Here is a 17,289-nt window from a genome sequence, read left to right on the forward strand (position 1 = left end):
CTGTATACGTAATGTACAGTAGGCCTTTTTCACACAGGTGCTAGAAGCAGAAGACCGTAAAAAAACAAAGAACTTGACTGACTTAGGGTTGCATTCTGCTTAACAGGCAAATAATCTACTGGCAGGGAGCATAACCAGAGAAGCAATACAAGAGAAGGAGCCCACAGATTCTATTATATGTCAAACATTACTGGTAATAATAAAAGCCAGTTCAAACCAATTGCCAGTAATTCGTTTGGGGGATTCCACCCCTTTAAAATATTGTCACTGCATATCAACAGGGACAGAAATTTGAGATTATATGTCTAGAAGAGCAAGAAAACGTGCCCTTGGTACAGATAGGAATGAATTGTTAGTTAAAAAAAAGTCAGGAAAGAGAGGACCCCCCTCTCTGATCCGTGTGATTTATTGCCCAGTACAGAGGACAATGGAACAAGGTGAAAAAGGTGCTTGGCAGACATTGGCACATATTAACACTCACCAGATGGCCGAGATAGATGGTAGACCACCAGGCAAAACAATCAAATTGACTTTCTGGGATATTCAGAACGAAGAGACAGGTGAGGGTTTGTATTGGTGAGCACATCAGGAGCATTAAAAATAATGAAGATTAATCCTCTGGCACAGCACTTCATGGAAAAACATGTTGGCCACCAAGGGGAGAATGGATTAAAGGAATCTATGCCCTAAATGTATTAAGGGAGACTTTAATACACTACTCCTAGGTAAGGAAAAGACGTGGATCTTGAATTTAGGCATCTTGGCCCCATAAGGTTTGAAACTAACAGAACTGACAGATATTTTTGGAACCCTAACTGCTTCTGATGGAAGCAATATGCTTCTTTCCCCTTCTTCCCCTTTCTATTGCTTTTTTCCTTTAATCTTTTTTAAAATTTAGGGGATCGCCTTGTCATTGTCTAAAACCCTTATCTATTGGATGACATAGGTCACCCATTAAGATAGTTATGGTCATTAAAATATGGTTATTTCTACTGTTATTAAAAGTTTGCATAACTTGTAATTTATTTAGGTATTTAATAACCATTGAAGAAATCCAATGCCGATTGATGATAATCAACTTGAATAGCGAGGGAGCCATCTACTGGTAAAAGTCTTTAAAGTAAGATGAGACATTATTTAAGTCTCTAAAAGTGGGCCCTTCCTTGTCCTGATGAGGCCTACATTGATTGGGGGGCGAAACGCATTGATGCAACTACGTCATCGCGTTTGGAACCAGCTGCCAATCACTCCACCACTCACTGCAGGTACTGGCATTTTATTTCCATGACAGCTTATTGGCTATTTGGCCAACTGTTCACAATGTGATAGCAGTCTTAATGGAACCAACAGGAGTACACCAGGGAGAGTGGTAATAAAGTGAACTTCCCAGTGACTCCTGTGAGGTGGTGAAGCGGTAAGGTGTATAATTACTTTATAGTGTGTCAATCCTGGACTTTGGGAACAGCGGTGACAGTTGCTTTGCACTCTATATCTGCCAGCTATAGCAACTAATCGTGTTTTTATTTTTTATTTTTTTTATTTTTTTTACTATAAGAGTTCCTACTGCTGCTTTGCTACTTGCTGATATGCTATAGCTGAAACTAGAGACTGATCTTCATTATATATAGTCAAGTATTACATAGAATGCAATGGTTTTGATTTGAGATATATGTGCAGACCTTATGTAGATGTATCATTTAACACATGCCTGCTTCTGTTTATGATTTATATGCTGGTACTGTTATTTTAGGAGGCTATAGAGGTGAAGGTTTGGGAATAGTTGGTATGTATTGCTATACCCATTGATCTCTACATGTCTGTCACCTTTTTGATTACTTAAGATTGTTAACCTTCATTTAATGGCTAATAAAAAGCATAGGGAGGCCTGAGGTAGTTGACCCTTCTTAGCTCCATCTTATAGTGGCAGACTTTTGATGTGTGAGCTACAGGTGTGAGTGTGCAGCTGTTGTCTGGACATTGTTTTTAAAATTCATGATAACGTTCTCATTTTTCATTCATTCATGGGCGGCACAGTGGTGTAGTGGGTAGCACTTTCGCCTAGCAGTAAGAAGGGTCGCTGTTTCGAATCCCAACCACGACACTACCTGCCTGGAGTTTGCATGTTCTCCCTGTGCCTGCGTGGGTTTCCTCCGGGTACTCCGGTTTCCTCCCACACTCCAAAGACATGCTGGTAGGTTAATTGGATCTTGTCTAAATTGTCGTTAGTATGTATGAATGTGAGTTAGGGACCTTAGATCGTAAGCTCCTTGAGGGTAGGGACTGATGTGAATGTACAATGTATATGTAAAGAGCTGCGTAAATTGATGGCGCTATATAAGTAACTGAAATAAATAAATACATTTTTAACTAGTAAAGGGTGAAGGTGTTTAACCACTTGCCTACCAGGCACAAACACCCCCTTCCTGCCCAAGCCATTTTTCAGCTTTCAGCGCTGACGCACTTTGAATGACAATTGTGCGGTCATGTAAGGCTGTGCCCAAATAAAAATTTTAAAATTTCTTTCCCTGTAAATGGAGCTTTCTTTTGGTGGTATTTGATCACCTCTGTGGTTTTTATTTCTTGTGCTATAAGCAAAAGAAGAGGGACAAGTTTGAAAAAACACAATATTTTTTACTCTGATAAATATCCAATTTTTTTTTTTAAAACAAACTTTTTCCTCAGTTTAGGCCGATATGTATTCTTCTGTATATTTTTGGTTAAAAAAAAAAATCAATAAAAAAAATTTGATTTGATATTGATTTGCACAAAAGTTATAGCGTCTACAAAATAGGGGATATATTTATAGCATTTTTATTATTATTATTATTTTTTTACTAGTAATGGTGGCAATCTGCGATTTTTATCGTGACTGCAATATTGTGGCGGACATATCGAATACCTTTGACACATTTTTGGGACCATTTTCATTTATACAGTGTAAATGTGACTGGCAGGGAAGAGGTTAAAACTAGGAGGTGATTGAGGGGATAAATGTGTGTCCTGGGAGTGATTCTAACTGTGGGGGGAGGGGACTGACTGGGGGAGGTGACTGATCATTGTCCCTATGTATAAGGGACACACCATCGGTTTCCTCTCCTCTGACAGGACATGGATCTGTGTGTTTACACACACAGATCCACGGTCCTGCTCAGTTACTGGGCAATCGCGAATGCCCGGCTGACATCGTGGCCGTCGGGCACGTGCATCGGGTCCCCAGTGACGCGCCAGCATGCGCGCGCCCCCTAATGGCCTGGGAAGGAGATCACGTCATATGACGGCGGCCCAGAACAAGAGCTGCCTCTTCCCGCCATCATATGACAGTCGTTAAATATATATATATATTTTTGTTACTTGGAAAAAATGATTTATTCGTAGTTAATTCACAAGTTAAACTGCTTGGTAACTATTTAATTTAAGTGGGTTTCTTTTTAACCTCTGATGATTTTTGTTATGTGGAGTTGTTGGTTACGAGATCTGCACTAACTCTATAGTGAGTCAGTGAACTTGCTTATTACTTCCTTTTTTTTAATCTAGTTTTTTAGAATATACTGCATTTCTTGCCTTACCATACCATCTCAGTATAAATACACATGTACACAGAGCTTTTTTTTCAGCAGGAATGCGGAGGAACGCAGTCCTGGACTTTGTAATGGCAAGGGGTGCTGGGATGTGCTGGATAGTCTATTGATGATGGCTGCTGGGGGATCTATTGTCACTAGTGAGCATCTATTTTTACATGGGGGTCTGAGTCCATTGCTGCTTGGGGGGTCTTATGTTGCTGGGGGCTCAGTTGTTGTTGTGAGGGATCTATGGTTGAGGGAGCGGTCTATTGTTGCTGGTTGCTAGAGGGTCTATTTCTGCTGGTTGCTGGGAGATCTGATGCTGCTGCTGGGGGGGGGGGTCTAATTTTGTCTGGTGGATCTTCTATTGCTGGCTGCAGGGGGATCTATTTTATTGCTTTTTTGTTATCATTACCACATGCCATACAAATTACTTGGCACCACAAAATTATACTTGGTTCGGTATTCTCTAAAAGGGGTGGTATTGGGAGGTGGATAGGGGGTGGAGCCAAGGCTTGGTACTGAGAGGTGGGTAGGGGGTGGAAACCAAGGTGCAGTGCTTGGAGGTGAGTAGGGGACAGAGACAAGGGTTGACTCAAAAGGTGGGGAGTTCTTGCACCTGTATTCTGAGAAAAAAAGGCCTGCATGTAAAGTACAGTGGTGTGAAAAAGTGTTTGCCCCCTTCCTCATTTCCTGTTCCTTTGCATGTTTGTCACACTTAAGTGTTTCGGAACATCAAACCAATTTAAACAATAGTCAAGGACAACACAAGTAAACACAAAATGCAATTTGTAAATGAAGGTGTTTATTATTAAAGGTGAAAAAAAATCCAAACCATCATGGCCCTGTGTGAAACCTAATAACTGGTTGGGCCACCCTTAGCAGCAACAACTGCAACCAAGCGTTTGCGATAACGTGCAATGAGGCTTTTACAGCCTCCTGGAGGAATTTTGGCCCACTCATCTTTGCAGAATTGTCCTAATTCAGTTACATTAGAGGGTTTTCGAGCATGAACGGCCTTTTTAAGGTCATACCACAACATCTCAATAGGATTCAGGTCAGGACTTTGGCTAGGCCACTCCAAAGTCTTCATTTTGTTTTTCTTCAGCCATTCGGTGGTGGATTTGCTGGTGTGTTTAGGATCATTGTCCTGCTGCAGAACCCAAGTTCGTTTCAGCTTGAGTACACGAACAGATGGTCGGACATTCTCCTTCAGGATCTCTTGGTAGACAGCAGAATTCATAGTTCCTTTTATCACGGCAAGTCTTCCAGGTCCTGAAGCAGCAAAACAGCCCCAGACCATCACACTACCACCACCATATTTTACTGTTGGTATAATGTTCTTTTTATGAAATGCAGTGTTCCTTCTACGCCAGATATACTTGGACACACACCTTCCAAAGAGTTCCACTTTTGTCTCATCGGTCCACAGAATGTTGTCCCAAAAGTCTTGGGGATCATCAAGATGTGTTGTGGAGAAATTGAGACGAGCTTTGATGTTCTTTTTGCTCAGCAGTGGTTTTCTCCTTGGAACTCTGCCATGCAGGCCATTTTTGCCCAGTCTTTTCCTGATGGTGGAGGCATGAACGCTGACCTTAACTGAGGCAAGTGAGGCCTGCAGTTCCTTGGACGTTGTTGTGGGGTCTTTTGTGACCTCTTGGATGAGTCGTCGCTGCGCTCTTGGGGTAATTTTGGGCGGCCGGCCACTCCTGGGAAGGTTCACCACTGTTCCATGTCTTCACCATTTGTGGATAATGGCTCTCACTGTGGTTCGCTGGATTCCCAAAGCTTTGGAAATGGCTTTATAACCCTTTCCAGACTGATAGATCTCAATTACTTTCTTTCTCAATTGTTCCTGAATTTCTTTGGGTCTCGACATGATGTGTAGCATTTAAGGATCTTCTGGTGGACCTTACTGTGTCAAGCAGCTCCTATTTAAGTGATGCCTTGATTGTGAACAGGTGTGGCAATAATCAGGCCTGGGTGTGGCTAGAGAAATTGAACTCAGGTGTGGACAACCACAGTTATAGTATGTTTTAACAAGGGGGGCAATCACTTTTTCACACAGGGCCATGATGGTTTGGATTTTTTTTCACCTTTAATAATAAACACCTTCATTTACAAATTGCATTTTGTGTTTACTTGTTTACGTGTTGTCCTTGACTATTGTTTAAATTGGTTTGATGTTCCGAAACACTTAAGTGTGACAAACATGCAAAGGAACAGGAAATGAGGAAGGGGGCAAACACTTTTTCACACCACTGTATACCAACATGTAATTTTTAATAAGTGCAGTTCTTATCTGGTTGCAATAAGAGAAGATTCCTAGAAGAGACATTTTGCCATATGTGCTATGGTTTCAGTTCACACTATTGTGCCGATTCTGATCATTATTTTATTTTACATTCAGAATACTACTGAGCAAAATCCTGCTGATAATGAATATATTGTATTTACAACATTTGTACTATAAAGTAAGAAGAAATACGTTTTGTAGAAGTGATATTGTAATTATAGTACTTACGGTCAGTTACTGAGATAACAATCCTTCTCATCAGTTCAGCTTCTTGTGCGTTTGGATTTTCCCTATCTAGTACTACACCTGTTGTTCGGATCTTCCCTGTGGTACTATTCAAGACATAGAACTTATTGGGAGGGTTGATGGCGTATACTACAGTACCATTCTCAGCAAGGTCTGGATCTAAGGCAACCACCTGTTGTACAGAGGATAAGATGAGAAAAAAAAAAAAACATAACGAATCAGAAAGGACACATTTTAATTCAATTGTAGGAAAATTCTTAGTCTTACTAATGAAGTGGCATATATCTGACCTAAAACAATCAATTAGATCCCAGATTGGGATAGAAAATGGAAAATTCCTATCAAAATACTTACCGTAATTTTCCTTTCCTGATGGACTCCATGGCAGCAACGTGTGGGTTAAGTCCCGCCTACACTACCCTATAGGACACTACTCCCATAAATCTTTGCTCCCTGCCCCTGGCCATGTTCGGTAACTAGCCTACTCCAGCCATTTGGGAGGGAACTCCTGCTGCCATGGAGTCCATCAGGAAAGGAAAATTACGGTAAGTATTTTGATAGGAATTTTCCATTTTCCTGACAGACTCCATGGCAGCAACGTGTGGGAAATAACTCGCCAAACACACCCGGGTGGGCAGAATGCTGAACAAAAGATTTATTTAACACTGTCGGCCGACAGGACTTTCAAACCAAAATCAACAGAGGATAAAGATGCTGGCTCAACACAATAGTGAGACATGAAGGTATGAATTGAAGACCAGGAGGCCGCTCTGCAGATTACATCAGGTGCAACATGACGCAAAGCCGCCCATGAGGTTGAGAGACTTCTGGTAGAGTGAGCTGTAACCGCCTGGGGAGGAGCCAAGCCCTTCTCTCTATAAGCCCATTGGATTGCCTGGACTACCCAAGCAGCAATGGATCTAACGGAGGCCTTGGCGCCTCTATTTTTCCCGTTAAATAGCACGAAGAGGAAGTCAGATTGACGAAAAGAAGCTGTAACATCCAGATATTGTTTTAGAGTAACTCCTTTTTTTTTTTTTTTTTTTTTTTTTTTTTTTTTTTAGTTGCATCAGTTTATAGCACGCCATAATCTCTCGTCAACAAATTTGTGGCAAGTTTTACGCCCTTGTGATTTTTGGTGCCCTTCTTCTCATCGCCACTATTTTGCCTGTTGGCAGTGCTACTTTGACATCACATGCAATCCTTTTTCCTTTTTTCTTTTTTAACATCTTCCTCTATTTTATTTTTATTTATTTTATAAGAATTTCGAAAAAGTAGGAATATTACAAAAATATGCTTCCTATTCCATAAACTTATATCTTCCCGTCCCCTCCCCCTCAGATCTCCCTCCCCGACCCCCCCCTCTCTCTCTCCGTCTCTCTCTCCCGCCCTCCCCCTCCTCTCTCTTCGGGACCACTCATTCTGGGACATTCCCTTGTTTCTTAAACTCCAACCATTTTCCCCATTTGCTATGATAAATTTCCACTTGATCTCCTCTTTTAAGTATTGATTCCTCCATTGATCTTAACCACTCTACTTTAGCTAACCATTCCCTCATGGATGGGGGTTCAACAGAGCCCCATCTCTTTGGGATCAGGCTTTTTGCTGCAATCAATAAGTGAGGTATCAATGAATTTTTATATTCCCCTATTGTTTTATCTGTGTCATGAAATAGACATGTCCAAGGATCCTTCTTTACCTGTTCCCCTGTTATCTGGAAGATGTTTCCTATTATTTTCTCCCAATAAGGGCCAATCTTACCACACTCCCACCAGATATGTGCAAAAGTTCCCACCTTATCACAACCCCTCCAGCATAGTGCTGATATGTCCGGCCTTCTCTTATGCGCTCTTTGTGGGACAATATACCATCTTGCCATTAATTTAAATGACATTTCCGCTGACATATTGTCCTTAGATATTGTACCTGCTATTCTTAAAATCTTCTTTCTACGTTCCTTATCTCCCAGAGTACCCAACTCTTCCTCCCATTTTTTCAAAAACAGTGGTTCTCCTGGTTCCTTTTCCTCCTCCAGAATTTTATAGATTTTGGACAAACTTTTTTTTTTACAGCTCGGGTCTGAAAGCATTCTCTCCATAGGTCTAAGATCTCCTTCCCCGCGAAGTGGTCGGGGTAGCGCCTGAACAAAATGTTTAATTTGTGCATATCTCCAGCTGTCTAATTTCCTACATCCCCATTTTTGTCTTATTTCTCCTAAAGTACAAACTCTGTCCCCATTCATCACATCTTTCAAAAAAATATCACCCCTTTTTGCCCATCTTGTGAAATAAACATATTCTTCCTTCCCTGGTTTAAAAAAACTTGTGTCTAATAAAGAAATTAAAGGTGAATTGTGCTGCCAGTGATTTAATTCGCCCACTTTATCCCATATTCTAAACAGATTAGTAGTTAGTGGGTTAGTGCTTCTCCCCAAGTCACGGTAGTCCCGAGGTATCCAGATCCTTTTTCCTAGATCAACTCCACTTTGTGTTTTCTCTATATTTACCCACCCTTTATCGCCTTTATCATACACCCAATCCACCACCCGTGAAATTACTGCTGCCTGATAATATCTTCTAAAGTTCGGGGCGGCTAATCCCCCTTCTACTTTCCCCCTTTCCAGAGTCGCATATGAGATTCTAGGATTCCTACGTCCCCATATATGTTTTAAAATTAGGGTTTGGAGTTTCCTAAAGAACTCCTGCGGAACTTTTATTGGGATCATTTGGAACACATATATTAGTTTTGGTAAAATAAACATTTTCAACGCGTTTACTCTTCCTATTAGCGACAGGGGTTTATATCTCATGCGTTTAATACATTCTTTCACCCTATTTAATATATCTGTATAATTAGCTGCGTATGCGGATGACAATGTGGGTGTGATTTTTACTCCCAGGTACCTCAAATCTTCCCTACACCAGATGAAGGGGAAGAACCTCTGGAGTTCCTCTTGTTCTTTTTTTGGTACCGTTATGTTCAGAATCTCAGTTTTTGACATATTAATCTTGAAATTTGTCAGCTTCCCATATCTATGGATCTCCCTGATTATATTTGGCAAAGTCACCCTGAGATCCGAAACATAAAATAATATGTCATCCGCATACGCAGAGATCTTATACTCTTCTCCGCCCATTCTCACCCCCCTTATGTCTCCATTCTTCCTAATTGAAGCCAACAAGGGTTCCAAGGCGAGTATAAACAGCATTGGAGACAGGGGGCATCCCTGTCTAGTTCCATTGTATAGCTTCACTACCGGGGAGAGGTTACCGTTAATTTTAATTTTTGCCGACGGGCGGGAATAAAATGCTTTTATCCATCGTAATATTTTTTCTTTTAACCCCAAATATCTTAAAGTCTCAAACATGAAGCCCCAGTCTACCCTGTCGAATGCTTTTTCAGCATCCACCGATAACAGGGCGACTGGGGGTCCACTGCTCTCCACCCCATGAATCAACATTAGGGTTTTAAGACAATTATCCCTCCCCTCCCTGCCCGTAACAAACCCCGTTTGGTCCCTATGGACCCATTGGGGGAGCAACGGTTTCAATCTCTCTGCTATCACTTTTGAGAATATCTTCACATCCGTGTTCAGAAGAGAGATTGGTCTATAACTCCCAGGGGTTGTTGGCTCCTTCCCCTCCTTTAATATCAAAGTTATGTAAGCCATCAATGCCTCTTCCCTCAGATCTTCCCCTTCTGCAACTGCATTCATATACTCACATAATTTGGGGGCCAATATCTTTTCAAACTTTTTGTAATATAAAATTGGAAACCCATCCGGGCCTGGACTTTTCCCTATTGCCATCCCTCTTATTGCCCTCGCCACCTCGTCTACCGTGACCGGGGTCTCCAACATTTCCAGCTCTTCCTCCGGGACTTTAGGAAAATCTATCCCTTTTAAATACTCAATAGTATCCTCCTTATCTCTGTTTTTCTCCATTCCCTGTCCTACCTTATATAACAGACTATAATATTTATGGAAGACCGTCGCTATTTCAGGAGTGGAGTGCTTCATTTCCCCCTTTTCATTTTTAATTTTGGGTATGAAAGACAAATTCCTTCTCTCCCGCACTACTCTCGCTAACCATTTCCCAGGTTTGTTCCCTTCCTGGTATCTTATGCTCTCTGCCCAGTGGTTAACTCGCACCCTTTCCTCCTCCATAAGTTCTTCTAATTGTAGCTTCTTATCTTTTAGCTCTACTTTCTCTGGGATCCCCTTTGATCTAGTTTGTTGCTCCAGTTCCCAAATCTCCTTATTTAGATCTTGTAACCTTTTCCCTATTTCCTTTTTTTTCCCTGTCCCAATGCTTATTAGGATTCCTCGTATATATGCTTTGTGGGTCTCCCATATCGTACTCCTCGTAACCCCAGGGGAATCATTTCTTATAAAAAACTCTTCTAGTTCTATTTCAATTCTGCTTCTAGTTTCTGGGTCCTGGATCAAAGCTTCATTTAATCTCCATGTCTCTCTTTTAGCCTGATCTATTACTAGCTCCAGCTGCACCATGACTGGAGCATGGTCAGATAAGGAGATAGATTTTATTACTGTATCTTTGAGAGCTGGGAGCATTTGATGTTCAATCAGAACATAATCAATTCGGGTGAATGTCCCATGCACCGAAGAGTAGAAAGTATAGTCTCTGCTGTTCGGATGTTTAATCCTCCAAGCGTCAACCAACTGAAATTCTAAGAGCAGGGCCTTTATTTTTTTATATCTAAGCTCCGGCCAACGCGGGGACCCGGCTGAGGAGTCCACCCGAGGGTCGATGCCCATATTCAGATCTCCCGCTACTATCAGTTTACCTTTTTTGAACTCCGCTAATAGTTCCAAAACCTTCCTTAAAAATTTATCTGGGTCCCTGTTTGGGGAGTATATATTCGCAAAGGTGTATATTCCATCCGATAGTTTCCCTCTTATAAACAAGAATCTCCCTTCTGGGTCGGCCATCTGTTTCTCGACTTCAAACCTCACACTTCTCTCAAAGCCTATTGCTACCCCCCTGGCGTTACATGTTGTAGAGTCACCGTAGAACCATGTTGGGAACCCCCGGGACGTCAGTCTCCCTGTAGCCTCGTGTGATAAATGTGTTTCCTGCAAGCAGACCACATTCGCTCCATACAATTCCAACTCCCTATTAACTCTGAACTTTTTTTGGGGAGTACTTATACCCCTTACATTATATGTTATCAATTTCAGTCTTGTCATATCTCACTGATCCCCTCCCCCTCCCCTCCTCCCCCGGCCCCCCGGGAGGGAGACATCCCCCCCCCACCGGAGGTCGACGCGGGGGAAGAGAGAAGGGGGGGACGAGAGAGCAGGGGAGAGAGCACCTAAACCCTGTTTGAGAGAGAGATTACCCCCTAACCCACCCCCCCCCCTCCACCCCCCTCCCATCCCCCCTCCCCCCTTCCCCCTCCTCCATTTGGAGGAGTGAACAATTTCCACATTTGTTCCTCGCTTAGGTGTCCCGGTGACCCACAGGTCACCTTTTGCCCACCTAGCATTCTTTGGGAGGACCGCCTCATTCACGGCCTGTCCACGTGCCCACACCTCCCCCCCTCACCCGCCAATGATGGTAATTATACCCCCTCCCTCCCCCCCCCGTCCTGGACCCGAGACCATTGCACCACTCTACTAATTCCTTCGTTCCCCAACACCTCCTCCCATCCTGGTAGTGCTGGTGGGGGGATTTCTAACTTATTGCAAAAGTCCGTTAAATCCTCTGGGAACCTTAGTACTGCGGAGCGGCCATCTCTCCTTCCCCTAAGGCATGCTGGGAACCCCCATTGATAGGGGACATTTAGTGACCTCATCAGATCTGTCAGAGGTTTAAGGAGCCTTCTTCTCCTCAATGTTTCCCCTGCTAGGTCCGAGAATATCTGTATCTCCGCCTCCTGAAACAAAATTTTATCCAACCTTCGGATATTCTCCAACACTAACGCTTTATCCTCGTAAAAATGGAATCTAATTATTACGTCTCTTGGTTTTTCTGTGGCTTGGGCGCGGTATCCCGTGACTCGATGTAATCTGTCTATTTTTAATTTGTCCTTCTCCGCCCTGCCTAGAATGGGATTGAACAAGTCCTGCATCACCCTAGGAAGCTCTTCATTTTTAAATTTTTCTTCTAGGCCTTTTATCCTTAGATTTTTCCTTCTTCCGCGATTTTCTTGGTCCTCGATTTTATATAGGATCGATCTGTTTGTTTTTTGGGCTAATTTCACTTGTTCTTTTAGATCCCTCATATTTTGTTCATATCCATTCATTCTTTCCTCCAACTCTTCCACCCTTCCTAGCACTCGGCCAATATCTGTCTTAATCCCGGCTATATCAGATTTAAGTGATGTTTCAACCTTGGTCAATGCCTCTGTAAATACCTCTCTCAGCATGCTCAGGCTCACTTGTGGGTCTGCCAGCACTAGGGCTCCTTCTAATTCGGGTTGGATTTCAGGTTGAATTTCGGGTAGGGGGGTAGCCTCTCCTTTTCTCCCCAGTTCTTCCCTTTTTTTGCCTTTATCTTCCTCTCGGGAGCTTACCCCCCCCCGTCCTGGTACGAGTTGGGCCTACGTCCTTAGGTTTTCCTGCTCCCCGCACTTCTCCCGTGTCTATAGTTTTACTCGTGCCTGCACCTGATTTTCTTGATGTCTTCTGGCTAGGGGTTTCCTGGCTGCTTTCCAACACACTTGTCTCCCCCACTAAGTATCGTTGTATCCCCCCCGGGCTAGCAGGTCCCGTACCCCCCCTTTTATTCATCTTCCCCGGCATTCTCCTTTGTTGCAGGTTAACACCCAGATCCAGGCCCTGTCCCTTTCCCTATGACTCTTATGGGGTCCGGGTTGCTCAGATCACTTTCTGGGGGCGGGGTACCTCACTCCCTTGTATCTGTATGCCTGCAGGCAACTACAAGACAAATTGCTGTCAGGGAGTGCTGGGTGCACAATGGGCGAGGGACCGACAATTGTGAAATGAGCCCCCAACCCGACCGCTATTTTATGCCTCTATCTAAAATTGTAAAAAGAAAAGGGAAAAAAAAAAAAAAAAAAAAAAAAAAACTCTGCATAGCATTACTGATTATCAATCCTTCAAATGTCCATCTGTTCACCTCTCATCATTCCTCCCCCTGCAGGGTTTATATCCAGCTAATCGAGCAGTGTTGATAACAATCTGATAGTTCCAGAGAAGGAGTCACATTAAGAGCAGTTGTTAGCGTGCTTATGTATATATCCGCCTTACCACTTTCCAAGAGAAGTTATTACAATAACAGCTTCTAGTCAATGATAATGACAAGATATGCAGCCGACCATCACCCCTCCTTTCATTCACACAGATTGCTCAGCTATCATTGCTCCTCCACTCTATCGCTGATTATCTCATTCATAGCCTTGCCGGCCTGTGCAGGGGTGGAAAGGTCCGTGTCCGGCCAATCGGGCGATATTGGTAGTACACTGATAGACAGGTAGTAGACGTCACATTAGCAGCAATCGTTAACCAGCTTATACATGTATGTACCTTACCGCTTTCAAAGAGAGGTCTTTAGAATGATAACTTCTGATCACTGATAATGACCAAATCTCCAGTGGGCCATCTCCCCTCCACTCATCCATACGGTTGCTCACCTCTCACTGCTCCTCCACTCTGTCAATGACCCTCTAATTCTTTGCCTTACCGACCTATGTAGGGTAGGGAAGGTCCGTGCCGTCAGGCCTGCTCCGCTGAAAGGAGGGGGGGGCGTAGGCTTCCTACAGAGCCACCTTCCCACCGCTGTGTCTCCGCTTCACAGGAAGCATTCTCCGCTCGCTCTCTCTCCTGGCTTGATCCGGGGCGTCCGCTCGCCTCGTGGAAGCGAACAGCTGACGGCGGGTGGGCGGGGCGGGTGGATCAGGAGGCATAGGCGGGTGCGGCGGGGGGAAAGGACGCGAGCCGACGGCCGCTACGTGTCCACGGCTCCTCCCATCCCCCGGCACCGTTTTAGAGTAACTCCTAAATCGAGTGGATGTGGATCCTGACTTCCAGCAGAATTGAAGGTAGGAAGAGTGATTTCCTGGTTTTCATGGAAAACAGAGGTAACCTTGGGATTTGTCCCCAACATCGGAATTAGGACTACCCTATCTGGAAAGAAGGTGAGAAAAGGTTCCTTTGCGCCTAGAGACTGAATTTCGGAGATTCTCTTCGCCGAAGTTATGGCTACCAGAAAAGAGGTTTTAAGGGTTATTTCTCTGATTGAGAGCGTTTTGTCAAGTTGAGAGAAGAAATCTAGAACCAATGGAAGGTCCCATTTGGGGAATCTAGGCTTCCTTTGTGGCCTAAGCCTGACTGCTCCTTTGAAGAATTGTTGGACCAAGGGATGATTGGCCCATGCGACTCCAGAAAAAGCTGAAATTGCTGAAACCTGGACCCGGAGAGAACTAACCGAAAGAGAGATATCCAATCCTGATTGTAAAAAACTTAGAACGTCCCAGACTGTCAGGGTATTACAGGAACTGGCAGTATTAAAAACAAAAGTTATTGGCGCACAAATGAATAAAACCTTTTGTAGAGAACGCTTTGTCCAAATGTTAGGTTAATTGTTGTCTCAAGGAGGACCTGTAAATAGTCTCAATGTGCAGCTGCTAGACCACTTTGGACTTGGTGGAAGAAAGCAGAAATTGAACCATCAGAAGGACAGCGCATCAGAGAGACTCATAGGTTGATGTAAAAAGCATAAAGACAATTTATTAAATGAGAAAGATAAAAGACTCAATAAAGGACGTTTGATCTTCCTGGGATCTTGAAACCTTTACATCAGTCAATCACGACAATAAAACAACAGTTGCTTGATGACAAATTAGCCCTGGCATCTCCTATTCATGACTTTGAGATGTTGGTGACTACAAGGCTGTGTTACCAATGTAGTCTATTGTGCACGTAGATAAAAGGACTTTGGGTGATTAACTTCCAGAGGCAGGGGGAACCAGTAGAGTTCATATACAAATGAAAATAAATGATTGGAACTGAGTTCCCAAAGTCACTCACTTTTATGAATGGCTGGACTGTAGGGCTGGGGCGCCGTCATGCTGGGCTGGAGGAGTGGAAGAGAAAGGGTCAATCCTGCTTCCTGTGCTCCGGGACGGGGGTGCAGTAAGCGCTGGAGAATGTTGGTCCAAGTTGAACACAAGGTGGCGTCCACCTTGTGTATCGGAGAGGCTTGGAGCGCAGCGCTCCGCTTCGCTTGCCCGAGTGGTTTGCGGGTCACTATTGGTCACGTGGGAGGCTCCGTAGCGAGGGGGGTTACCATGCCCGAAGGGAAGGCATGTAAATTGAAAATGGCTTTCGCCCACGGAGAAGCGGAGATACTGCTGGTAATTTTCTGCAACTGGGACATGAAAATAGGCATCCTTGAATTTTTATTTTTTGATAAAACTGTTCAAGTGAGTTAGATCTATGACTGGCTTCCAGGCCCCGCTCTTTTTCTGGACCATAAACAAAGGAGAGTAGATTTCCATGCCTCGCTGAATGACTGGAACATGGATAATGGCGCCTTGAGCCAACAAAGATTCCACGTAGGCTAGAAGAATTAGCCTTTTTTCGTCTGAAGCCGGAAGAGAGGTGGGGACCCATCTGAGCCTGGGAGATTCCTTGAAGGTCCAAACATGACCTGATGAGACAGTCTTGACGGTCCAGAAGTCTTGGATCGAGGCCGCCCAGACATGGCGAAAGTGGAAAAGAGCCCCCACCTGCCCTGTCTGAGCCGGCCCAACCTCAAAAGGATTTAGTTGGTTCCCTCTCTCCCTTTAAATCACTTTTTGAAGATTTTTAAAAAGAGGATTGTCTTGATTTCCAGGACCTGGAAAATTCACGGCCCGGTTTGTAACTGCGAGCTTCCCTGGCTCGTTCCTGGTACTGTCTCTTTGGAAAAGACCTTCTCTGGGCTTGCAAACGCCGGTCCTGGGGGAGGAACCCCGACTTCCCACCAGTGGCTCGGGTAATAGCCTCATCCAACTTATTGCCGAAAAGGGAGGACCCTTCAAAGGGGATACGGCACCATACTTGTTTTGAGGCTGGGTCCGCCAGCCAAGGGCGGAGCCAAAGAGCCCGTTTAGCCGTAACAGAAGAAAGCATCACCCGAGCCACCAGGCGTATGATGTCGATAGAGGCCTCCCCAAGAAAGGCGGAGGCCAGCCTAAGTTCTTGGATAGGAGAGCTCTTAGCCGTATCTTCAGAGATATTTCTAAGTGTCTCATCTACACTGTCCGTCCATATCTCCATTGCTTTGGACATAGCGGCCAGAGCTAGCGCTGGCTTACAGGCCATTCCTGCTGTGAGATACACTCTCTTCAAATCAGCATCAATCCGTCTGTCCAGAACGTCCTTAAAAGACACAGTATCCTCTAAGGGAAGTGTGACATGTTTCACCAGCCTCATGACTGCTGCGTCTACCAATGGCGCTGACTCCAAATGCTTCACCTCTTCTTCATTGAAAGGATAGAGTTTCGAAACCTTTGATAGCATGGAATTTTTCTTCTCCACCTTGCCCCATTCATCTGTGATAATCTCACCTAGCTCAGTGATAAAAGGAAAATTAATCCGTTCCTTCTTTAACTGCTTAAAGAATTTTCTCTGTTTGGAAGGAGCAGCCACAGAATCTTCCCAGTTCAGTGTCTCTCTAACAGCTCTGACCAGAGGAGGAAGTAGAGCGAAATCAAAACCCACACAGGGATCACTTTCATCAGAGTCACTGTCAGATATGGCAGTTGAGGGGTGGCTATGCGCAGAGGATTCCCAAGTATCCTGCAGCTGAGTCTCCCTTTCTGGAGAAAGTGGCGGCTCTGCCGGGGGAACATAGGACTGGCCCTCAATATTTCTGAGGGACTTTTTCCACCAGGGTTTTAAGTTGTTGATCCGCGTCACCCCTTTCATTGGAAGCCTTGGCGTAGCAAGGATCGCATAAAGATTTTCCTGCCGGTACAAGAGCTCTGCAACCCCAACAGGCACTAGCTGAGTGACTAGATTGAGTCCTCGAGGAGTGCGATCGTTCCTCACTACGGTGTCCTGATCTTGACGAGGAACCATAATATTTTGATTTGGAAGAGGAGTGCCGGTGATGCGACTTGGAGGAGTCGCTCCCTCTGTGAGAGCTGCGATGCTGTTCTGACCTGGAAGGGCTGAAACAGGAACAAGACAAGAAACCACAAGAGACAAGACATCAG

At 44.1% G+C, this 17,289-nt stretch overlaps 1 protein-coding gene across 2 annotated transcripts in view; it reads right to left on the reverse strand.

Annotated features, from left to right (window-relative positions):
- CDH23 (cadherin related 23) overlaps positions 1 to 17,289 on the reverse strand; it is a 1,769,196-nt gene that overhangs the window by 473,182 nt on the left and 1,278,725 nt on the right. For both annotated transcript variants that reach the window (XM_077454574.1, XM_077454575.1), the window contains exon 22: positions 6,085 to 6,274. In XM_077454574.1, coding sequence (XP_077310700.1) covers positions 6,085 to 6,274 — 190 coding nt within the window. The remainder of the gene's footprint in view (positions 1 to 6,084; positions 6,275 to 17,289) is intronic.

This window comes from Lithobates pipiens, unplaced genomic scaffold, assembly GCF_037356315.1.
Source record: "Lithobates pipiens isolate NorthernLeopardFrog02 unplaced genomic scaffold, aLitPip1_a1.2 Scaffold_25, whole genome shotgun sequence".
In the NCBI taxonomy this organism is placed as follows: domain Eukaryota; kingdom Metazoa; phylum Chordata; class Amphibia; order Anura; family Ranidae; genus Lithobates; species Lithobates pipiens.